Below are 25352 nucleotides of genomic sequence, written 5' to 3' on the forward strand. Positions count from 1 at the left end.
ATGAATTTACATAATAAAAATCTAAAATATATAGAACCATATTTATAAAACAAGAAATCAAACATTCTTGTATTGTAATAATGTATTCCCAGGAGTGAATGAATCAACACAAATACAATGTCTAAATTTGCCCATAGAGTTATTATTCTGACAACTTATGGTTAAGTTTTTAATTAATGACCTTAAATACAGATTTTATTTAACCGATAAAAACGCTTGAGTCCTTTTTGTTGTAATTAGACAAAATATATGGCGGGAAATTTGAATTTTTATTTTATTTTTTTTGTGTGTGTAGATTTTATTTTCATTATATAAAAAAAAAAAGACAATCGCACTTTAATAAAACCTTCGGATCGACTTCAGTGCATGTGCTCCGTTTCCTAAACTGAACGTTCATTTACCCAGGATAACGCTCCCAGGGCGGCAGAAGTGAACAGATTCTTCTTGTAGCAGCAGAACGCCAGACCTGAGTCTAGCATTCTCTTGCTGCCCTCTAGTGGTGAAAAACAGGAAACTTTCCTCAAAATTTCAGGACAATCTTGGTCCCATCAGGCCATAAAATCAGTCAACATAAAGTCAGGAACTAGTTGTTGGATTTTTTAAGGGAGAATTAACCAAAGATTAATTTATAAATAAACCTGTTTGGATTAGAGAAAATCCACAATAAGGTTGAAGTTGGGCACCCAACAAAAGTTAGTAAAGCTGCTTGTTGCATAATCACTTCACCCTGAAAAAATAACAACTCAAACAGTTAAACCAACAATATGAATAGCATCTATGCCATTTTTAGTCTATGTAAACATTTTATTTGCACTTTTCAACATCTTTATAGTTAGTTTGACCCTCTACCTGTTTAACAAGAGTCTGTGTGGAAAGGATCCGTTGTTGTATTTATAACGATCACATGAAAGAAGCAAAGTAGCAAAGTATCCCTGAATGTTCTCTAAATATCACAAAATCTAACAAATAAAGGTTTTTAAAATTTGCTGCTCTATTTTCTAAAAGGTGAAGACCAAATAAACATATGATGTGTTTCTGAAAACAGTTTATTTAAAATGAGACGACTCAGCTCACTTTAACAGCTCATTCTGGTTGTTATTGCTGTAAACCTGCTGCACGCTGAGGTATCATTAACATCGAAACACGTTTCTGTAGCGAATCACTTCAGAAAATCAGCAAACAAACACTGAACCTGAAGGAAAGCGAAATGCTTATCAAAGAATAAGTCGATATCTAACATAAATACAAAAAAACCCCCAAAAGAAAACAGCATTACAATAAAAACCCATTAAAAAAATCTAACTTACAGGTTTTTTCACAAAATTAATTTTCATAAAACCACATCAACATTTTTAGAAAACAGAATATAATTTTCATTTTCAAACATCAACATGAGGACAGCTCCAATATAAGCTCCCTTTCACAGTCAGCAGTCATTTATTTATGTCTATAAATGTCATACACAGTTCTTTGATTTATTTTAGAGCTTTATATTTTAAAATTAGTGTCAAATAAACATACAACAATGAAATGAAATTAAGCAGTTCACACATTCAGGTACCAGAACACAGAAAAAGGTAAATAAAATAAAATAAAATAAATGAAAGGACAATTTATGTCAGTCATAATATTAAATATTAGATTTTAAGTCTGATATATATAGATAGTAATTGATAAAAAGTTAAAACAAAAGTTTAACTTTTTCACAATATACAACCAGGGTTAATATAAAAATGCAAATTACATCAGAGGGTAAAATGTTATTCTTTATAAATGGAAGCAAATCAAGATTTCTCAATATTTGTAAGAAATAAAAATTATTATATGAAGGTTGATTATTGCTGTTAAATTCTCCTTAAGTTCCCAATAAGAAAAGAGTCAAAGACATAAAGTCTTTATTAAAACAATAATACTATATAAAAAAAAGCTTTATAATGAGAAAAACAATAACAAAAATGATTTGTTATTATTTTTCTATACACCTCAGCTGTTTGCCTGAGGTGTATAGAAAAATAAAATTAATAAAATAAATTCACAATAAATAAATGAGATTTGGATAAAACTTCCAGAGAACAAATGAAATCAAAGCAGTTTTCAGTTTTGTTGTTTGTTTCTTATGTAAATCAGAAGCTTAAAATAAATTGGTAAAGAATGGCAATGGCAGTATTACGGTTGATGACAAATATCTCATCCAAAATTAAAATGTGATAAATGAAAATAAAATATAATATTTGCAATGGAACGCCCTCAAACGTCACAAAAGAACAAAACATAATTTCAGCGCACAAGTGACAGTGTGTGCCGGTTCCTCTTGACTTTTTGTCTCTGCAGTCTGTCAGAAGTGCTTGGTTCACATTTAAAAAAATTAAACTTAACAAAATGATTAAACAATGATTATTCTTATTTCAGATTTTAATTTTTTAAAAGGACACTTTGGTTGGATTTTTTTTTCTTTTGCCAATTATTGATGACTATCTTTGCAGCGTATTGAGCTGGGGTTTGTCTGCCATATTTATCCCTCTTTGCAAGTGGATCCTACTGATATTTTGTAACCTCTTTGCAGACTATGGTCTGGACTGAAGGATGCAAAATCCTGCAAGGACAGCTGGACAAACTGAAATAAAAAATTAATCACTTCTTCATCATCACAAGCTGGTAAACAAAGCTGCTGCTAATTTTTCACTGGGAATAAGAAAATGTAAACATAGCAGCAGTGTTGGCTGCGCTTCGCTAGCCTCCTGTCTGCTTCAGGGCAGCTATCAGACTTTTTTTCTTGCTACTTTTAATGTTATTAAAGGAATAATTTAAACACACTAGCAGTCATTGTTTTTATCTGCAATGAACAGCTTTCTAATGCATGTCTAGAGACATGTCCCTGTCTACCGGGTCCCCTCAAGGCTGCGTCCTTTCCCCTCTTCTTTACATTTTGTACACGGACGACTGTCGCAGCCGGCATGATAATAGGATAATATTAAAATTTGCAGATGATTCGGTGATAGTTAGCCTTCTACATGATGATGAACATGCCCATGGCCCTGTGGTTGATGATTTTGTTGACTGGGGTGATAAAACTTTTCTTTCATTAAATGTGCAGGACAGGAGAACTACAAATATCTTGGGACTATTTTGGATAAAAAGTTACAATTTACCTGCCATTCAGAAAACCTGCAAAAAAAGGGCCAGCAAAGGTTATTTTGTCTAAGGAGGCTCGCAAAGTTCCAAGTTGATAAGTCATTGATGATCCTATTTTATAGATCATATATTGAATCTGTGTTGACCTTTTCCCTCCTCTGTTGGTTTGGAAATCTTAGCATTAGGTCAAAAAATGCCCTTAGCAGAGTAAAACATACTAGCAATAAGACCTTAGGAGTTGAACAATGCTCACTTACAGAAGTGTGTAAAAAACAAATCGTTAGGAAAACTAAAGCCATTATTGCTGATACTTCTCATCCTTTACATGATGAGTTCCAGTTTCTGTCTTCTGGCATCAGGCTCAGATACAAGCACTCATTTGTTCCTACAGCAATATCTCTTTTTAATGCACGACAAGGTAGGGGGACTTGCACCTGATTTAGTGTTTGTAGCAACTGTCAGTCAATGATGAAATACACAGCTGTATTCTTCACATTATGTATTGATTTGCATTTCATGTCCTTTCGGTATGTTTTTTTATTTTTTTTTTTTTATCTTTGATCATTTGTCTTTTAGTTTTTATACTTGCTGTAACATCAATTGCCCATTTGGGACACTAATAAATTTGAATCTGAATCTAAACAATCTAGGTTGGGATTTGGAAGAATAACTCACCACTAAGTTATGCTAGAAGTTAGCTAGGCTAACTCTGACTTTAAAGACTCACATTCAAGCATCTCCAAATGTAAAAATATTTTATATTAACTCACTTTACTAGCATTTTATATATGTTTACATAACAAAGAATAGCATCAGTCTCTACTGTATTGTTCTTTACAAGTCGTGTGTCAAATTAAACATTGTTGCAAGGATAACTGCTACTTGCAATAATAGCTTAGTTAAGTTTTTGCTATGCAGCACTTTGGTGCAAATTTTTTTATACTGTAAAGTGCTTCAAATGTTCTTTTTGGTGCTTACACAAAAACCCCTTTAGAGGAAATGCTGAGACGAATGTTTTGTCAACGACTAAACTCATTATCCTCAGATATGCATTTAAATGCTAACTTCAGTCTAAGCGGTGACATTTATCAGTAGGATTCAGATGCAAGGTAATTCAGTTGTTTAGCAAACATTTGACAACAAATGAAATGCCAGGGGTAATGATTTGTCAGCACCGTTTTTGGGTCTTTGGAGAGCTGGAGAGAACAATGTGGGGGAATCCAACGGCCCATTTATCACAGGGCCAGTACTCCAGTCCAGGCAGCGAATAAGGTATTTCACTGCTGGCATCCAGATAAGCTATCAGCGTGCTGCCGTAGGCTACTGCCATCACAATGAGAATGTGCCTGAAAGACAGATAAAACAGAATATGCACAATGATATCCTGCTTTCTGTAACTGTAAATGGTTTATCTGCCATTAGCACATTGAGCGGTGCATACCCAAGGTTGATTGACTGTTTTTGAAAAGGAGCGGTACATTTCTTCAGACAGAAATAATAGAACTGGGAAGATTTGGGGAACTCAATCTTTTCACAGATTATCTTTCTCACATTATACTGTCATGACATAATGATAACAAATATATTGCTTTAACCCTTTCATGCATAGCAGTTACTGCAGCAGACAGCTTGTCTAGAAGCAATTTTCTTGTGTTTCTTGTGGATTTTTATGTTATAAATGCACACAGACCTCTGAAGTGGACACTAGTGCTTCATACATTGCCAACTACTGGCCATCAATTGCAAGTGCAAGAAAATTTTTGTTAAGTCCAATATGGCAGTCAGAAAAACAGCCCCTCTTTCTACTGTAAAAAACTCTTGCAGGTAAAAAAGAATATTGTGACATCAAGTAAAGACTAATACTACTATTTTCTCCAAATGACAACTTTGTATTTGGAGAAAATTACAACTAGGAAAAAAAAAATCCTAATTTCTTTTTTTTTTTACAAAATTTTTCCCTCCTTTTTTGTGCTTTAAGAAACTCAAAAATGCTGGAAAGAAATCAGGACTTAAAGGATCTAACTTAATGTATCAAAGGGTTAATAAAAAAGAGAATTGTTTTTTTGCATTGGTAAATAAAATAATTTCTAAACTGCTTTCAGTCTCCGTAAGGTTATCTTTGTCTGACTTTAAGCTTAACTTGAAATGTTACAGAAAAGCACAGTGTGTTTTACTCACAGTCCTGTTTTCTGTGAGTAAAACAGAAACTGATATCTGATATATTCAGGAAGTGACCAGAGGTCTTACCAGATCCCATGAAGGTAGCAGAAGTTTAACCGCTGCCAGAAACTGCAGCACAAACGATCGCTAATCCAGCAGGAGATGGCGAGGACCCACAGAGCCACCGACAGTTTGGCCAGACGTAGAGCCTTCCGGTCAGTGCAGCTGAGGTTAAGAAAAGATCTGTAGTCACACTGAAAGCAAAAAGCTGCATGTTTTGAAGTTTCACAAGATTGAAAAACCTTATTTTCATTTACCGTCTCATCTCCACAGCCAAGGTGTACAGAAGGTGGAGGCCAAAGCAGTTTAAGGCGTAGGCGTTGGCTGTAGGTTTGACAAACGATGACACAGAAGTAATGACAGTGATCAAAAGGACGAGCCGCGAAAATGTGGACCTGCGGTTGGGAAGTCAGTGGAGAAAGTTTCAGGAAACATTTAGGAATAATCTATTTACATAATGCTCAACTGAAAAAACAAATGCATGAAGGAAAACAAGGGTTTGACATGAGAGAACAGTGATCAGTGTAACGCAGAAGCCTCAAACTCAAATGAACTGGGGGTCACTGTTATAATATCACATCATTGGAGGGTTACTTGCACAAAAACACCACAAATATTTCTGAAAATATAACATTTTAATTTTCAATTGTTATTATTGTATAATACAAAACTCCAAATCATGTACAACTAATCATGTTCATAAATGACCAATTGAAGTCTGCCACTAAACTAACAAATAAACACACTGGCACTTTCTTTCTTTCCAAAGATATGGCAGCACTTCTATTATTTACTTAACAATTATCAAAAATAAAAACACAAACCTAAGTAAACATATTTGTTTTGTCTGTTAGTGTAAATACTGTAGTTTTCATTATATTATTTGCTTGAATAAAAATGTGGTGTACAGTTTCCCAACTTTTGAGTCAAATAGTTTTTATTTCATTGGTTGAGAAAATGTTTTTGGTCTATTCCCTGCAGACATTAATGAATAACTGCAGACATTAACGAATGGCTGCACCAAAGTCTGACTTTCAATAAAAATGTTGTTTTAGTTCCCTCAGTTCTGCCTATTTTGAGCTTTGTTGAGGTTTCTTGTCACTTTAAATCCAAATAAGCTGCTGCTGGCCATGGCCCCTAACTTAACTGGCCATGGGCCCTAGCACATGAAAATGGCTGCAAATAGATACACAATTATACATCTGTGTATCTTTGACCCTAAATCAGACCCAAAAGCAGAAGAAATAGAGCCTCTTGCACAACAAACAAGAATGCAGCAACTTGCTTCTGGATGGTAAGTCAACAACAAAACACTTGACTTTTCCAGCAAGTGTTATGCTGGAATGAACAGGGGTAAAACCAGCTGACCAAATGTATTGGAACTCTGCCAAATTATTCCAAGAGCCACACAATGGACATCCCAGTCTAGAATAATGAATCTTGCTGTGTGGCTGCCTCTTCAGACAAGACAGGTTTTCACAACGTACATAAACAGATTTTTGTTTCTTCTTTAAAGGCCTATTGAGGAGTGTGTAGGTTTAGATGACAATAAAAATGCTAGCAGACCTTGTGCTAACTTGTCGTAGGGTAGGGCAGTGATTTGTCATCTGGTTCAGTGGTATAAAAGTAAACTTACCTGTCTTTGATAAAAGAGGGAAACAGTTTACGAGGGAACCAAGTGGCATATCCTACAGCCAACACCCACAAGATGGAGAGCTCATCCAGCATCTGGCCGACGAAGCTAAGAGTCATGTGGAAGTATGCAGAGAAAAGTCCTACAGAAAAACAAACCCTGTTACTGGAATATATTCCTGCTTTTCACAAACACATAAGATGAACATATTAAAACTGAGGATGTGAGTAAAAAATGAGTAATCTCTGTTCTACTATCACAAATGTAAAAAAAGCAGATATTTCAAAATGCTGCAATTAATTTAACTAAACCGTGGGCTTTGGTGAAATAGAGCAGCAACAAAAACTCCAAGTGTGTTTGGCATAAAACAATGGTTAAGTATGGTGGAGGAGATGTAATGCTGTGGGCCTGTTTCTTTAAAAAATCTAGATATACTTTGGGAAGATCAGAAAAATATTACAATGGTTTAGCCCAATGTTAGCTGTATTCAATACGTTTTTGCTGATTTTATTTTTATTTTACTAATACAAAAACTAGTAATTCGATGGTCCAGTACAATCAATTGAAATAAATTGGACTTGCCTACAAAAATCATCATGATCCAGACCATGTGGATCGCCAGGCTCCTCTCCTTGGCATAGGGATGCAGCAGATAGAGCATTATAGGAGCAACAATGAAGAAGAAAAAGCTGCTGACCTGCAGAAAAACAACAAATCAGCAAGTGAAAAGGTGCAAAATGACTTTAAACATAATCAAACTATAGAAACGGGTCATTCTTGCATGATGCGCTGTCTGAGGAGCTTACCGTGTTGAAATACTCCACGACATGTTCAGAGTATCTGTAGTTGTCTTCACACCAGTCAAGTTCTGAGCTCTCATAGGCAAAAACGTCGGCCATCTTTTCACTGGAATAGACACCTAGAAGAAGCAGTGAGAAGAAAAACATCAGAAAAATAAACATCAGGTGGAGCACACCTGTACCTGTATGTATTCAAATAAAGCTGTGCATGCCATCTCCATCCCAACTGAACATTTAAATATGTGGTTTATGAAAATCAGTTTCCATTCTCTCTGTGTGTTGACTTTATGTGCAAGAATTTGACTTCTTTTTGTTGTAAAAGCTGTGAGGTTTTTTTTATTACTTTGCTCAGATAACACATTTACAAACAAAGCAGATCTAGATTTAGGCTGTTTCCACCTGATAGTCTGCTAGACTATCAGCTTCTATTGGAGACCAAAATTGCAACATCGGTGCCATTTCCTCTGGTGTGCTTTCACACCGCACTGTGTCAAATGAACAAGACTCTGAAAAACCTGTTCACCTCCTTGCCTGTGGTGGCGCTGCATCAGGAACTACTGAAGGAAATGACAAAAAAAAAAACATCTAAAAAACCCATGAGAACAACTTCCTTCTGCACAAAATGTAAACAAAAATGGAGTAGCATCAGATTTTGTCTTTGGCAACTGACCACTTGTTTTGGTTGTATTTACCTAGAATGCCCAGCGCAATAGTCCACTTCCTGCTATTGGAGCAGTTTATGGTCCGCTTGGCATTCACATATGCATTCGAGTTTGCTTCAAACAGACTGAGACCGAGATTTTTAGGGCTTGGGTTTGATTATTGTCAGGCAGGGTGTTCCATACAGGCTCATTCTGCAGACATCAGTCTTTAGAAGAAATTTAAAAGTGCAGAAATGTTGAAATCCCCCCAACTGTCTCCTAATTTTCAGTCTGTTTTCCAGACATCCTGAGTCTAAGGGTTTTGCAGATTTCCACTGCATCCACATTCAATTTTCGGACCTGTCTTTTCCTTCAAGGGTTGAATAGATAAAGTAATGCTCTAAACGAACACAATATAAAGCTGTGGTTGTCCTGCATGTTTAGGTATTTCCCTGGTGCAACACTCTTGACTGTTGTTGCAGCAGAGGAGGAAATGCAATCATTTGAATCAAGTTTGCTGGAATCTAACCCAGCAAGTATATATGGTCAAAATGTAAAATATGAACTTTTGCCAATCACACGTTTTAAACGAGCTGATAACTCAGCAATGCAATTAATCTTTAACCCACTGAATACACTCCCTGTGTATCATTAGACACATAGATATACTACATCTTCTTGTCAAGCAGTTCAGTAATTTGTTTTTTTTGTTTACAATTTGTCATTCAGTCCAGTCCTTCCTGTTTGTCAGTCTCTGAATAAACTGTCAACATTTTGTTTTTTCTCTTTCTCCTTTTGCCCTCCTTTTTCTGAATGACAGGTGAAGGCACCTGCCTTATTAAACAAACAATTCCAGGTCGGATTTATGCCCGATGTTATGTTTTTTCAAAGTTAAAGTGTAACCAACCTCCCTGTGACAACATAACCCCGCCCACAAAAATTTTTTAACCAAATTTCCAATGTGCCACGGGCTTCTGTTTTAGCACTTCCGTATTCTTTAACCACTTCCGGTGCGCAGTATGTTAGCAATGGCTCCTTACTCGCTGCAGGATTATTAATTATGTTTATGTAATTATTCAGACATTCTTAAAAGCTCCAACAATGACAAATGATTTAAGCTGTATGTGTAAAACTTCATAAAGAACTTCGAAGGTAAGTTAATAAATCGTTTAGCTCTATGTTAGCTCAAAAATTGTTTTTTTTAGCTAACATAGACAGCCTTACACAGCTATTATGTAAACATTAAGTGTTTTGTTTACCCGTGCGAGATATACATGGCACCAAGGAGCGTGGCCAAGGGTGGGGATGAATGAAAGAAAGCTGTGGTGAGAACGGTTCCCAACTTTGTCACCATATTCAGCAACTCAAACCGCCTGCAGTCAGAGCAGAGGAGACCCACTCCACTCTGGATCCACTTTGCAAATCAATCGCACATGTGCAATGTAACAGGTGGCACCACTAGGCGTCACCTGTTACATTGCACATGTGCAATGTAACTGTTACATTGCACTTCCTATCTCCCATTGCACATGTAGGCGGGGGGGCCCAGTGTTGGATTGTTTGTCTCCTCTTAGTGTTTGTGAGGGTGGGCTAACAACCTTCCATTTATTTTGTTTGTTTTGTCCTCCTGTCTTTGGGTCACTTCCTGAATACTTTCATTCCATGTCGCTGTTATTCTTAAAAATCTGAGACCCGATTCTGTTTGGTGTGATCTTGAGTTTGGATTGCATGTGATCATTTTACAGTGAGTCGAGCGCATCTTAAGTTTGCAGTGAACATTGTAGTGGTTTGTCTGCCTGAAGTGGTGTTTAAATTCGGGTTGAACATTTATTGGATTGACAACGAATAGATAAAGTTAACCTGAAACCCTCTTATTTGTGTAACAATATTTGTTGTTACACAAATATTTATAAACAATATTTATATTATATTTATATATTTATATTTATACACAATATTTATAAAGGCTTATGTGTTGTTGGACTGTCGTATTGTTGTCCTGTCCTGCTCAGTCAGTCTGCAAACAATGTGAATGTTCAGGTCATTTTCATAAAGGTTGTAGTTTTAAATCCAATCAACTTTAAGCAGGTATTAAACATAATTTTCACTAATCCCACTTTTTCACTAATCCCACAGTTTGTGTATTAAAACTTGTTTGTTTGTTTTTTTGTTCTTTTTTTTGTATAATGTAATATTCTAATATTTTCATTAGATGTAGGTAGAAAATCACAATAATTAACAGAAATAAAGGTTCGAAAACAGTCTATTTGTGGTGTCTTACTTGAGATAATAAAATAAAGTTTGTATAACATATGCACTAAATCACCAGTTATTGCATACATACAATGCGAACGTTACAGGTTAAAACAAACGGTGTTGATTGTCACTATTGTTCATCCGCTCAGTCAGTCAACAATGCGAATATTCAAGTCATTTCCATTCATAAATGTTACAGTTCATTCAACCAGCCTAGCTGAAAACGTTACATACTTTAAAATCCAAACCAATATCAGTAATAATTGATCAGATTCGGACTTCCTACCTCCCATGGTTGCGCTCCTCTGTGCGCTGCTCCGCTCCAGGTGGTGCAACAGGTGGATTGACCTGGGGGGAGGACCGAAACCCTGCCGCTCTGTGACGAAGTGAGGTTATCCGTTCATCATGCTTCACGTCGTTAGAGTTACATGTTTTCAGATAATACTTTTTTTTTTTTTTTTTAAACAGATGCATCCGAAACTCGTTTTTCTCGCTTTTCCTTAACCGTAAAGCGGAGATTAGATCGAGGAGCGCACGGCTGGAGCCGGCCCAGCCCGTCTGCTGCCAGCATGAGTAATCCCCGGTCTTACCTTCAAAAACAAACTCGACCGGTCGAGCCATCTCAGAAAAGGCTGTAAATGCAGCTTGTGGGTGGTTCAGATCTAATGCTGGAGGAATTTCTTTATAACTGTGTGTTGGTTCCTGAAAAGCTGGAAATGCCATTTGTTTTTAAAAGCGCATGTCTCATCCTATATCGTTGTTTTTGCACGTTTAGTCTTCAGGGTTTCTGAACATCCTCAGATGTTTTTCTGCCCCTGATTGTTTGCACACATACAAGGTGTTGGTGATTTTTATAAAGCAATTTAAATAATATTTTACCAGCAGGTGTAAAATTACCCATTACGCAATAAATAATGGAGAAGAAACAAAATTTGAATTTGCAATCTGTCACAAAACCCCTCACTGTTATCCAGTTTATAGCTTAATATTTAAAGTAACATTGCGAGGCAGACATCTATGGAGAGCCAGCTCAGCCAAAATTACATAAATAAATGAGTAAAATAAATAAATCAATGAGTAATTTCATCTTTATACCCATTTATATTTATTCATTTATTTATTTTCGGATTTATTTCTATGGAGAGCCATTTCAGCCACAATTAAATAATTTCCCCTATTATTTATTTAATTTTGGCTGAAATGGCTCTCCATACATACGGCAATATTTTAGTAATAATACAATAACTTTTTAAGAGCTCTTAATAAAAATATGTTACAATTTTGAGCCAATCTGCTTCTGTTTAACTCAAACAAATAATTTTGTATCATGTACTAATTGCTTCATAACAGCGTAAATATTTGCTAGAATTAGAGAAATAGCAAGCTATAAAAATAATCACATTTCATTTATATTTTATTTGTGTATTTGTATTTATTTATTTTTTTGTAAAGAACATACTCAGTTCTGCTGAATTATTTTGGGATTCTTTTTCAACTCACCAAACTCAACAATGCGCCGTCATGAACAGGGCTGGATGGATAATAATAATAATAAATATAATTTTAAAAAACAACAAAAAAGATTATCGGGAAGCCTGGCTGCTGGAAAAGAAACCTTAAATTTGGTTGGAAAAACCTAGTTTTACTTCAGAATCATTGCGAGATAAAGTGTTAGTAGATTTAACGATCCTCAGCAGTGAGTGTTAGCGTGCCACATACATGAACATATTGAGCAGCTAAAGAAACAAGAGGATGTAACTAAATTCAGGAGGATTTGATCAATCCAATTATAGCCGACTGCTGAGCTTTGAGCCTTTAAGAACTAAATTGTCTTCTTAACTTTGGTACAGATATTTCTTCTGTTTTAATTCAATTCAGAAATATCTTATTGATCCCAAAGGGGAATTAAATGTTGTAACTCTTTTTATTTCAAGATTCTTCAAAAGGTAAATCAGTAAAACCAACACTAAGTTGTTGTAAAAAACATTGAATATGTAATTTTTTCTGCTTGCTGCTTGTTTAGAATCACGAGTCCCTACATAAAATGTAGAATTTAGACGGAATAATAGTCAATTAACTGTAAAAAAAAAAAGGCACTTTGTTACTAATATATATATATATATATTAGAAACGATTACAATGTTTTGAATGTGTGAATTAAGGTACAGAACATCCTTAAAACTGCTGGGTAAAGAATAACCCACTGTGGGTTATTCTGCTAACAGAGTTAGCTCTGGATTGTGTTATGTTTCAGAAAACTTTACACATTCATTTAATTATTGTGATTCGAGCTGGCTCAGAGCAGTTACAACCCACAGCAGCACTAACATTTTCATTCACTGACAAATGAATTAGAATATAATTAATACAAGGTTAAGTAGAGTTCTGACAGTGTGAATGTTGATCAGTATTATTAGCGCTAACTTGTGCTAAGTACCTGAGAAAAAGCTATCTCAATAACAACCTGTTTTCTAGTGTGACTAATAGTATAATGCCTATATATATTTTTTTCATCATTGTATAATTGAGAGCTAGATGGCAACATTCAAATCCCCCAAAATCTGCAGTTATTATTTGAACCCAGTTTCTTTTGTGTTGCATGCTAGGCTAACTGTGTCACGTTGCAGCCAACAAAAACCTTAAAAACTCTGGATCTGGTTGTCAAGCAAATGAAATGTGATCAAATTCTTACTCAAGACTTAAGACTGTTTAATATATAGCTTAGCAGTAGTTTAAGTTAACTGCTTAGCAGGTTAAAGGCTAACGTTAGCTTAAGTGAACAAACCTGTTTTCAAGTGACTAACAAAACTCTCTAGCACTAAATTCTACCTATAGGGTACATTCTTGAAAGACTTTAAGTGAAGTGTGAAAAGTGTTGTATTGTTTGATATTATAGTCTGTCAAAAAGGATTAGCAAAGAAAATCCTCCTTGGAAATATAACTGATATCAAGAAAAACACCAAATGTTGAAATAAAAGTGTTCTGCTTCCAAAAATATGATTGGTATGTGAGATTAACTGTCACAGTTGCTCTGTTAAATATATTTTTAACTATTTGGAGTCTTTTATTTGATTTCACTTTTACTACAACCATATTTGTCACTTCCACATAAAGGAATCAAAAGACAAGATACTTTAAAAATACTTGACTTTAATATTTAAAAAATAATCAAACATAAAACAAAGAAATGTGTTATTGTACAAATACTGTAATTTCTGGACTATGAGCTGCTACATTTCTTCACAAATGTAAAACACTGCGATGCGGCTAATATAAATTCTTTTTACCATAGAAATGCTGGACTGCTGTGTGATGAAGAGAACAAAACAAATTTTTCTCAAGATGAAAGTGACAATGGAAAAGAGACTGAGGAAGTGTGTGTGAGGCTTTTCAATACCGACTTCTTTCAATAAAGAAGACGACTTTAGTGGTTTTAATGCACTGGAGGAAGAAGAACATAGTGATAAATTACTTTTCCTTTCTTTTTTAAGCATCGGTGTTACAGGCACTGTTGGAAAAACCATTTACGGTCCATATTTCAATGTTCAGACATTCGCAATAGTCCGAAAATTACGGTATATCCGTAAATGAATTTTGTTCTGATTTGTTGCTGCAAAATCTCTTATAACTTACTGTCAATGCAATACACACCCATGCAAATAGTTTGCTTTAAGATGTATGAAAATATATTCCTTGATGACAAAATACCAATAATCCTGACTTAAAAAAACAATATAAACTAAAATTTTCCTCTAAAAAGATTTGATTTGATCTGAAGCAAGTTCGTTACTTGAGCGCCAAAGTATCAGTCCAGTTTCTGTTTTTGTTGTAAAGCTTGTTTACAGCGTGGAGGTAAACACAGATTTCTTTTTGTTCAGTTCATTTTCAGCTGAAGCCCGGAGTTATTCTGGAAGATAAAGTCAAAGATCCTGTTGCTAGGCCATTCAGAGCGGGATCGATTGACTTAAAGGAGATGAAACCGGAGCAGCTCATTGTCCTGTTTTAACAATCATGATGACGCCTCCTGTCATGTCTTCATACCTTATGCTGCCACAGGTAATTAGCCAGGGCTCAAATGTCAGCAAAATGTCACCCTTACACTAGATCCTCCATGTAACTTTGAATAACTTGCAGGCTTTTTTTTTGTAAGCAAACAGGGTCTGCTGCTATGGACAAAACACGCCTTGTTCTTGTTAAACACAAGAATGTCCATGAAAAGTCCTCATCAAATCTTCTCCACATAGTTACCGGGGAAGAGACCTTCCCTTCCTTGAATCCTGCCGGTCCACCACCCTGACGGATCTGCAGGGGAAAAACAAAAAACACCGTCAATGTTCAAGAATTCAAGCTACCTGAGTGAAGTTGGCCCTCAATTTTTCTTCAAATTATACTAAATCGGTGTCAAAGATTGTGCTCTTTGTGCTGCAACAATTTTGTTTATGCCGCTGTGTTCCCAGAGGTCATCAAAGATCAACCAGCCAGCCCACATTTACAAAATCAAGCATATTTGGTGTCAATCAGCTATGCTACGTTTGTGCTGCTGCCATTTTAAAGATATTAATAAGTGCTCCCAGAGGTCATCGAAGGTCAACCAGCCAGTAGACATTTACAAAATAAAGCAAATTTGGTGTCTTTCAACTATGCTAGAGATATTTTAGCGGCACAAACCAGTATAAACGTAGCATAATTAATTTATATCAATTTTGTTGGATTTTGTTAAAGTGGGAGGAGAAGAACAGGTTGACCTCTGGAAACATTAAAAAAATAAATCTTAAAATTATAACCGCAGCACAAACCATTTTTTTTTGCTGCAGCTCCACATTTTGTTTGATTTTGTAAATGTGTGTTAGCCTTGTTGACCATTGCTGACATCTGGAGACATTTGCTAATATTTTTAAAATGATAGCGGCACAAACAAAAACTGGTGCTGCACAAACGTATCACAAAAGTTTTGTTTAATTTGAAAAAAGTGTAAGGGGAATCTTCACTCAGGGATTCAAACTGCATTACTTTAATCTGATTGGCCACATACCCTCTTTGACGAGGTCGAACACGTCGTTAGCCTCAAAGCTGATCTCGTCCGTGTCCTGTCCGATGTACTGATACAAGGCCCGGCAGCGCGGACCCTGAGGTCGCGGCTGAGGCTTCGGGGCAGGAGGCGGTCGATGGCTGATGCTCCTTTTCCTCTGCTTCCTATCACAAAACAAGAACAAACAAGTAAAGGGGTGTAAATAATGCACACAAAGAAAAACAATGGCAAGCAAACAAAAGATATAATGAGCTAAATAAAGCTAGGCATAGAAAAAGTACAAAATTGTGTATTTATGATGATGTTGGTTTGAATTCAAATTAAAAAATACTTTATTGATCCCATAGGGAAATTAAATGTCAAATTCTACAGAGTGATGGTGAAAAGGAGTTTGTAGAAAGTAAAAAGTATTTCTGGCCACAAGTGAGTAGTAACCAATTAGATTTACTATAGCAACTTAAAAAATAAAAAATTCTTCTAGCTGTAGTTTTACTACATCATACTTTTTACTTGAATTTGAGTAATATTTTGAAGTAGCAGAATTTTTTGCTGCTCTACCCGTCTCTGCTGTTTATCCAAGATGGAGTCAATGATGACATAGAAAGTAACTATGGACCTTACCAAGCTCCGCCCACAACAGACCCATATGACCGCAAGTCTCACAAACAAAGCCTCGCAGCGCGTTGTTTCTATGTAAACATTACATAGTAATGCGCCACAGCAAAGGTAAAATAACCCGAACAGGTGATCAACTCAAAACCACTCGTACCTTTTTACTCTCTCTCTCTTTGTAGTTTAAGCACACCTGTTACCGTGGCAACTGCCTGCGCCCCACAAGATGAGCAAAGATTACGTTAAAAACACAACATTCAGTCCGCTACGATATCAAGTTTCCAGGCTTGATATTTATTTCTCGATTATTAATCAGCGCTTCCCTGAACACAGTGATGGTTGATTGACTAGCTGTACTTGGTGCTAGCGTGGCTAACACGAGTAACAGTTTAGTTCAAAGCCTTTTCTGCTCAAATAAAATCTTTAGTGTATGTCAGATACAGACACATTGGATATTGATCGGTTTAGCTAACGTAAGACTGTGTAGCAGACAGGCTTCAAGGTGTAGAAGTTGTATCAGTTCTGCCATTATGCTGTACTTAGCTAACGGGAAGCTAAGTGTGTTTGTGAGACGGCCACGCACGTTGTAGCCCCTTTGGTAAGGTCCATACTCCTTGGTCAGGTTAGCTTTTAAAAAAGCCATTACTTATTAATTATGTGTACTGTTCTAGTTTTCTATCCCATAGAAAGTATTCCTGGTCTAATGCTTCTTTGTTGAGTCTTCTCACAGGTTGTAGCATTTAATGGAGCTAAATGTGTTTACTTGATTTTGTTTACTCCCCGTTATGTTTTTTCTCAAAGAAAGTCCCCCGGCCACAACTGGTGTAGCTTCCTCTTTTTTCATTCTCAAAGTAAGTGCTTCCTTGTTTAGACGGTGAACTTTTTAGCACGAGCTATTTATAATTAAATGATTTGGACATTTGGATATTAGTCTGACTTAAAATAAATTTGATTCTGATTTAATTCTGCAGATTTATATCACTGGACCGTTTTGCATTGTGATCTAATACTAAATAAATAAATCGAACTGAATTTAATTAAAAGTAAGTAACCAACATATAAACCTAATAAACTGGTGGTGTCCCTTTAAAGGGGCTAAAACATTTGTCATCAGTTTGTTCTAGATTGGTATGATGGATTATTAGGGCCAGACTAAGAGATTTCTTTTTTCAAATTATGACAATATTATCATAATATTACCAGAATAAAGTCATAATACCAGCAGAATAATGATGCAACGTTAACAGAAGAAAGTCGTAAAATAAAGAGAGAAGAGTTTCAGTAGAAATCGAGAAGTGACACGACCAGCTCGTCAAGTCCGTGTGCTTCTTCAACTCAACTGTTGGCACAATATTTTAAAATCCCTTTTACTGATAATAATTTGTTGCTCATGTGTTAAAAGATTAAGTATTTCCTTCTTTTTAAAACCGATACAAAAGAATAAGTTCATAGGATGCTCAAGATTTTTAATTTTATTTTTAATTTATGTTTTTGTGGAGGAATTTTCATAAAATTACCACTTCATTCTTCTGATATTCTACCTTATTCTAGTTACATTGTAGCTTTAATTTGGTAACATAATGACTTTATTCTTTATTATTTTGACTTTGTTGTCATGTTATTATCATGTTTATTCTCATATTATTATAATTTTAATCTTGTAAGACTTTATTCTCGTAATATTATGACTTTATTCTTGGTGTCCATCAGTCATTTATAGAACTATTTTTTCATTCTTTACATTTTCCACCTTAGACTTCTTATTTGTACTGACGGTACATCATCTGTAAGAGACAGAAAGTTTTATAAACGGGCACTTTTTGTTGTGTCACGCCTCATGGAGGCAAACAGACCTCACCTTGACAAGTCCTAACAACCCGCTGCAACGTGTTTGCACTAACTTTACTCAGAGCTGCACCCATCCTCTCAAAGCACCTTTTGTTCGTCTGCGTCTCACCACTCTCACTCTTACCCTGACATGCCTTGGTCAGGCACGTTGAGGAAGTCCAGGTTCCCCTGGTTGTGCTGGTTCGGGGCCCGGCGGCTCCGTTGGGTGTCCAGTTTGGGAAGCGGCGCGTTGGGAAGCGGCGCGTTGGGAAGCGGTGTGTTGGGAAGCCGCGGTTGTTTGTGTGGGGAGGAATATGTGATATCTGCTTGCTGGTTGGGGTGGGCTCTAGAAAACTTGGCTCCGCCATTGGCATGTGCTAGAAAAAATTAAATAAAAGTTAGAAGACATATTTTCCTCTTAAAGGTTAGAGAACTTAACTTATAGAAGTCCTGAAGCTGAAGCTTCAAATATAAAGTTTAATGCTCCAGACTTTTTTTGTTGCAGCTTACTGACAACAATAACAAATATTCAAGGCAATTGTTTACGATATTTGTTGCGATTTGTAAATGCACTGAATTGAATTGGTTCTACAAATTCAGCTTATCTTGTGTAAGCCCCATTCTTGCCTGGATTATCACATAAGACAAAAACACCCAATTATTTTTAAGACCCAAATGCTGTCCTACTGGAAGGTTTCTCCATTCCTGGGGCTCATTCTGCATAAATCCTCCTGATGACGCTCCAATCCAAAACAGAGATATCATAATCCCTGCAGCACATCACTGTGTGCTGCAGCACACTGCAGCACATACTGGTGGAAACAGCATAGGGAAGCAAGCAGTGCTCTAAAATTTAGAGCACTGCTGTGCCTTTTATTCTACCACACTTTTTCCTTCCACTCAACTTTCAGTCAGATGCAGCACTACATGAGAGGATATGTAATTATGTACATATCCTTTATGTAGTGATTATGTACACATTATGTAGTGACTCTGCAATATGTTGTAATGTAATAATGTATTAAAGTCGGGCTTCAAAATGTAATAAAACATCAATAAACCACATTATGTAATAATCAATGCAAAATTAACTAAACTCCCTGAATGCATTTTACAATATGTACTTTGTGCCATATTTGTAATAATGTTATTATATTTTGCACCGATTATTACAAAATGCAGAGGTAGATATTTTCTAGAAATTACATTATGTAATAAACAATTACAAACTTTTAGTGTTCATCATAATCATTTTACTTTAAATAACAATCTTTTTCTAGATCCTATATGGATTTAAATTGAAACTTTGTTCATTTAGTTGCTTTTTCAGACTCATAACCAGAACCTTTGATATGTTTTATTACATTTTACATCGATTATTATTAATGTGGTCTTAATAATTTACTACATTTCAAAGGTCGATTTTATTACATTATTACATATTGCAGTGTTACAGGATGGCTTATATAGAGAGAGTTTTAGTTATTGTCTCCCTATGGCCATAACATGAGAACAACAAAACTTTTCTGTTTTAAGCTTTTTTTCATCTTCTGTTTGTTGAAGTTAAATTTAGAGTTTTCATTAGTTGAAATACATTCACCAAAATAAAAACTTGAAATTTATCAATCAGTGTTTAATGAAAGCAAGTAAAACACAAATTTCACGTTTTAAATTAACTCATTAAAAAAACGCCAACTTTTTGTTTGCAAGGGTTTGTATATTTTTTATATTTCACTAAAAAAAAAGATGGAGCTCCACTTTAAAAATGTTGTGTTAACTGAATGAAGTTTGTCAGACTTAATTTATTTACATTTGTTTAACCTGACAGCTTAATAAACATAATAGATTAACTTGGAGAGACTTAATATCATCACTTGTGACCTATTAATGCAATATATTTAAGTAAGATTACTTTTTGTTTCTTTTCAGTGTATCTTTAAGAGCTATTTAAAACTGAGCTCTAACTTCTATTAATTTGAAGTGCAATCTGAAGAACTGGTGCTGCTTAGAGTTGTTACAATAGTAAACAATACCCGTGTGTTCAGCTATTGTGCCAGGGATTAATAAATTAAATCCAAATGCAAACATAAGTCAAAGTAAATGCAAATGAGAACATAAATCCAGCTTAAGGAGAGTCACACCTCTGTTAGGTACGTGGTTTCTCCCTCCTCCTCGAAAGTCTAGACCAGACTTCCTGGTTGGCTCTAAAGACAAAATTACGTATTAAAACATCTTAACATAGAACAATATGATAAAGTTTGCTGCAAAGATACTTTAATTATTTGTCTTGACTCACTGGAGGACTTGGGGAGACCGTCTCCTACAGAAATGGTGAGAGTCTTCCCTCCCTGTTTGAGTTGAGCCAAATCTCCTTGACCCCTTTGAAAAACTACAACCCTGGAGGTTCCTCCGCCCCAGCCCTCCTTCTTCACTTTGAACTCCAGTCTGAAACACAGAAAATCTGCGTCAGATCCTTTTATTTCTGCATCATCAGGCCTCTGAACACTTTCTGTTGTTCTACCTGTCAGAAAAGGAGATGGTCAGCTTCCTCTGAGTTACTTCCTCATAGCGTTTAGAGAGCAAACTGAGAAACTCCGTCTTAAAGTTGGACTCCAGCAGACTGTCATACTGGGCCTCGTGCAGAATGAAGAAATCATCTTGTCTGGAACTGAAAAGAGGAAAAGTGAGCTTTGAAACTTCTGTCCTAAGATTAATAAAAGAAAAAGGAAGCAGTACTTCTTAGAAACAGAAATAAGATCAAGTTAGAAATCAATGTATCATCATATGAAATTATTCTGTATTCATAGAAACACATAGACTTCCAGTCACTTCCTTAACTTTTTTCTTATTACTGAAACATAATAAATTTAAAAAATGAAGCTTTATTCCAGCACTGATGGCAGGTGTTATGCAGCAAATGTGCTCATCAGTTTAATTTATTGCTGTCTTTATGGTATATTGTAAAATAACGACTGTTTAGCTGCTTCCTTCTGATGAGATTTAGCCCCGGTTTAAATGTGGAAACAGATGTTAGGGGGGAGTTTCTGCGTTTAAGTCTGACTATCAATTTGTTCTGTACAGTATATAAAGTAACATGCTGCACCCAATAAACCACTGCATATCACAACACAACATTGTAAAAAAACTGCGCCAGCAATTGATGCCGTGGGATAATGCAATTAGAAATGATGTAAGATTATATACCAAACAATATTTACCAGGAGTTAAGTCCCAAATCTTTCTATGTTACTAACATGTCGTTTTTTCTGCAATATTAATGTCTTGGAGCGGCCAAGGACTTGAAACTGAGAGAATCTGTGAGCTAAAAGATTAGCTGTAAGTAGACCTTCCGACCTCAAACACTAGAGCACATCACCAAAAATAAATTCTAAAAACACCAGCGGAAACATGCAAGAAGACTATTCAGCAATTCTGAGAAGAGTTTGATACCTGTAATACCTAGTACTGGGTTGCTAACTAAAAAGCTAGTGGCACTAATATTAAAGAACTAATCATAAACACTAAATCTGCTAACAATGGACCTTACCAAGCTCCGCCCACAACCGACCCACCTGACCGCAAGTCTCACAAACAAAGCCTCGCAGCGCATGTAAACATGACTGGATTAGTGCATCATTTCTACCGGATTTTCACAATATATCAGCTATTAAATGGACAGAGGAACTAACAAGTTCATGTCATCATCTGGGAGGAGGTTACTGGTTTCTCAGTCACAAGCTGGTTGCAAACCTGAGGCCAGCAGGTGTCAGTCAGTTATGGTAGATCTGACATTTGGTTTGATGACCTCAATATGAGAAGCTACAGACTGATAGGAGGAACCAAAGAGCTCTGTAAAGGTAAAGGCAAATCTTCTGAAGTTGGGATATAATTAATTTAATTTCACATAATTACCACGGTAGAAGCCATTTGTTTGTTAAAATTTAATGAAATATATTTGTTCTATTTGATGTTTGTTGTGAATGACGTAAACTCACAAACGAACGAGGTAATTAGTCCAACGTTTAGAAACTACAGCGGCTGTAATGCGTCACAACAAAGGTAAACAAAGGTAAAATAACCCGAACAGGTGATCAACTCAAAACCACTTGTACCTTTTTACTCTCTCTCTCTCTCTCTTTGTAGTTTAAGCACAACTGTTACCGTGGCAACCGCCTGCGCCCCGCAAGAGAGCAAAGATTACGTTAAAAACATAACATTCAGTCCCTTACGCTATCAAATTTCCAGGCTTGATATTATTTCTCGATTATTAATCAGCGCTTCCCTGAACACAGCGATGGTTGATTGACTAGCTGTACTTGGTGCTAGAGTGGCTAACACGAGTAACAGTTTAGTCCAAAGCCTTTTCTGCTCAAATAAAATCTTTAGTGTATGTCAGATACAGACACATTGCATATTGATCTGTTTAGCTAACGTAAGACTGTGTAGCAGACAGGCTTCAAGGTGTAGAAGTTGTATCAGTTCTGCCATTATGCTGTACTTAGCTAACGGGAAGCGTGTGTTTGTGAGACGGCCACGCACGTGACCACGTAGAATGGGCATCAGCCAATGAAAAGCGGCCCCTCTGGTAATTTCCATAAAGCACAAACATGGAATTCAGCGGAAGCTAATGCTAAAATGCTAACTTCGATTTGAATTGCCCTTGAATGACTGCGAACTTCAAGCACGAAATAATTTTTGACATTATAATGTACATTTATTAGCACCCATAGCTACTGTATTTATGCTCATATATTGCCCTCCACTGTCCGTGTTTTAATTTTCACGTTTCGTGTTTAATAAGTAAAGTTGTTGGGGGGGAAGGGGATAAGAGAGAAAAAATTAGGAAAGGAAACGGAAATGCTGCGTAGTTTTCACTCACTTCAAAATAAGAGCATGAATAGAAATGGACTACTTAAAGAATTCTTAACGGTCGTAACCGAAACTTCGACAGATGTAGAAAGTTTACTAAACAGAAAGGTAAATTAGCATTTTAGAAATTATCCAAAAAAATTTATTTAATGTGCTAAACTTACAGTGCTTATGAACGATTGGGAACTGTTGGCCTAGTTAGAGAAAACAAGTGAGTTTTCTCTAACTGATGAGGTGGGTTGCTACAGCTAGCACTGCTAACAACTGTGATTTAGCGTAGCAACACTGTTACAGAACCTCAGTTTAAGTTTGCAAAAACAAAACTTCATCCTAATATAAATAAACTGTACAAAATGGGGAACACAACAAAAGCACTGCAGAGAATTTATGCATGTCACGGGACTTAATTCATTTTCTCATGACACGTTTGGACATGTTAAAATAAATATTAATCAAACAAACCAATGAGGCAAGATAAGAAACAGCGAGTGACATCTGCTCAATCTGCAAAGTATTAAGATATTTAACATTTTACAGACCAAAAGACCATGCTATTAATAATCTTTATAGAGTTTTTAACTAATGAGAAGTAATCTAACTACTGGTATAAATAAAAATATATTGATGTAAAGCAGCTCTTTTGTTCTTGTTGTTTGTGTTGCTTTTTCACACTTATTTCTGCAAAATTAAATTTTAGATTGATTAGGAATGTGCAATTCACTGTCCATTATGAAAATGGATAATAAAATATAGGCTTAAAAAGTTTGATAATGTCTCAAATTATTCAGCAGTATTAAAGCTGATATTAAAGATATTCTAAAAAAATATGCCATCTGAAACCTGCACGTTTCAGATAAATATATTTAATGTAAATTTTATCCTATTCTTTTGTCTCAGTATTGTTTTTTTGTTGTTTTATGATCTCAGCAGTGTTGCTAATGTTTGTTGCTTACTGTAAAAGTGGTGCTTAATCTCCTCACCAGGTTGATATTATAAATAAGAATTTCTTCTCAATAACTCTCCCAGTTAAATAAAAAATTAACAGAAGAATTTGCTGTTAAATGCAACATTAGCATGAATATTGTTTCAAAGAAAGCCATCTTTGAACTCTGGTACAGAAACATCTGCATTTAAACATCATAAAAGTGTGAAGCCTACCTGAGGGAGACGCCGATGATGTTTGCAAACTCCATTTTACGTTTTAACACCTCCTTAATCTGCCCTTTTTCAGGCCCTTTCTTCACCTTCTCTAGACCAATCAGATAGATCCCTTTAGGGGTCAAGATCAAGTCTCTCTTGATAGACTGTGTGAGAAGAAAAAGAAGAACTGACAATTGTGTATTGCAAGAAAGGGGAAGAATAAGAGTGAACACAAGCTTTGGTGTTTTAATCCCTATTTGTAACAGGCACCTTGAACCTGCGGTCGAACTTTGTGACCGAATCAGCAAAGTCGACGCGCTCCCTCTTCGCCAGGAACTGCCGCAGCTCGGGTCTTTGCTCCAGGCCGAGGTAGTCGCCAACAAAGTTCCTGTTGATGCTGTTTTTCCTTCGCTCCTTCGAGTTGTACAGGATGTCTGAGGCTGCGTGTCGAGAGGAAGTGAGGACACGTTTAAAAAAACAGAAGTCAGGCTGTGTGAAAACCAGTGTGGAGAAACGCATGCTGTCGGCGCTGCTCACCCTCTTCTCTCATCTGTTCGTACTTCTTCCTGGCGTTGTACCGTCTCCAGGCCTTCTGAATGGTTCTGGCGAAGGTGTCAAACTTCCTTTCTCTCATCTCCTCAAGAAGAAACAGCTGAAGAAGAAAAGGAATGTGATAATGTTAAATATAAAACAATTTTTTTTTATTTAGTATCGCTTAGCATCATCTGTGGGGAAAACTTAATGACTAAAGTAGTAGAAAATCGCGCTTTTATAATAAAATATACAAGACATGTACTTTTAACATCTGAAATAGTAAATAGCAATTTATTGGGGCCTGCCCATAGCAATGCATGGCAGGCACCTATTGTTCTACACCCAATAGAACGCCTCTTTATTAATCTAAGTTGGCTCTTTTTGTTCATACATTAAGCAAAATAACATACGACAAAGCACAAACTGCACACAAAAATCTCAGTACCGATTCTGGATTCTTGACAAAGACTTTTGTACGTCCCATCTGATACTGGTCGGTGTCCATGTTGACGGACCGGAGAAGGTGGAGGACCCCCTGCTGCTCTGGTCCCCTCCAACACGGCCATGTTTCAGCGGTAAGGATGGCATACCTGGAGCCAAAACGCACCCAAAACAATCTCAGTTTTCTTTCAGAACAAACTCAATTAAACACGAATCAT

The 25352-nt window shown here is 36.1% G+C and overlaps 2 protein-coding genes across 2 annotated transcripts in view; both read right to left on the reverse strand.

Moving 5' to 3' along the window:
- Positions 1-1028: 1028 nt before the first annotated feature.
- acer1 (alkaline ceramidase 1) lies at positions 1029-11257 on the reverse strand. Its single transcript, XM_032573182.1, has 7 exons — positions 10969-11257; positions 7792-7904; positions 7568-7682; positions 6989-7127; positions 5610-5747; positions 5380-5517; positions 1029-4478 (listed from the first exon to the last, which is right to left on the reverse strand). Exons 1-7 carry the CDS (start codon positions 10973-10975, stop codon positions 4301-4303), a joined length of 828 nt encoding a protein of 275 aa, XP_032429073.1. The 5' UTR covers positions 10976-11257; the 3' UTR covers positions 1029-4300.
- Positions 11258-13812: 2555 nt separating this feature from the next.
- The window catches only part of myo1f (myosin IF), a 29125-nt gene continuing 17585 nt past the window's right edge, over positions 13813-25352 (reverse strand). Inside the window, exons 19-28 of the mRNA XM_032573163.1 lie at positions 25139-25283; positions 24697-24811; positions 24430-24599; positions 24178-24323; positions 20672-20818; positions 20447-20595; positions 20292-20354; positions 18296-18527; positions 15715-15875; positions 13813-14984 (exon numbers count right to left, since the gene is read on the reverse strand). Of these exons, the coding sequence (XP_032429054.1) occupies positions 14908-14984; positions 15715-15875; positions 18296-18527; positions 20292-20354; positions 20447-20595; positions 20672-20818; positions 24178-24323; positions 24430-24599; positions 24697-24811; positions 25139-25283 (1405 nt within the window). The 3' untranslated portion in view covers positions 13813-14907. The remainder of the gene's footprint in view (positions 14985-15714; positions 15876-18295; positions 18528-20291; positions 20355-20446; positions 20596-20671; positions 20819-24177; positions 24324-24429; positions 24600-24696; positions 24812-25138; positions 25284-25352) is intronic.

The sequence above is a fragment of the Xiphophorus hellerii genome, chromosome 9 (assembly GCF_003331165.1).
Source record: "Xiphophorus hellerii strain 12219 chromosome 9, Xiphophorus_hellerii-4.1, whole genome shotgun sequence".
Lineage (NCBI taxonomy): Eukaryota > Metazoa > Chordata > Actinopteri > Cyprinodontiformes > Poeciliidae > Xiphophorus > Xiphophorus hellerii.

Coding starts and splice junctions, on each gene's coding strand:
- acer1 (XM_032573182.1), bottom strand. Junction 5,748..6,988: donor CCCTCTTTTATCAAAGACAG/GTAAGTTTACTT, acceptor TCCCAACCGCAG/GTCCACATTTTCGCGGCTCG. Junction 5,518..5,609: donor TTGGCTGTGGAGATGAGACG/GTAAATGAAAAT, acceptor TCTTAACCTCAG/CTGCACTGACCGGAAGGCTC.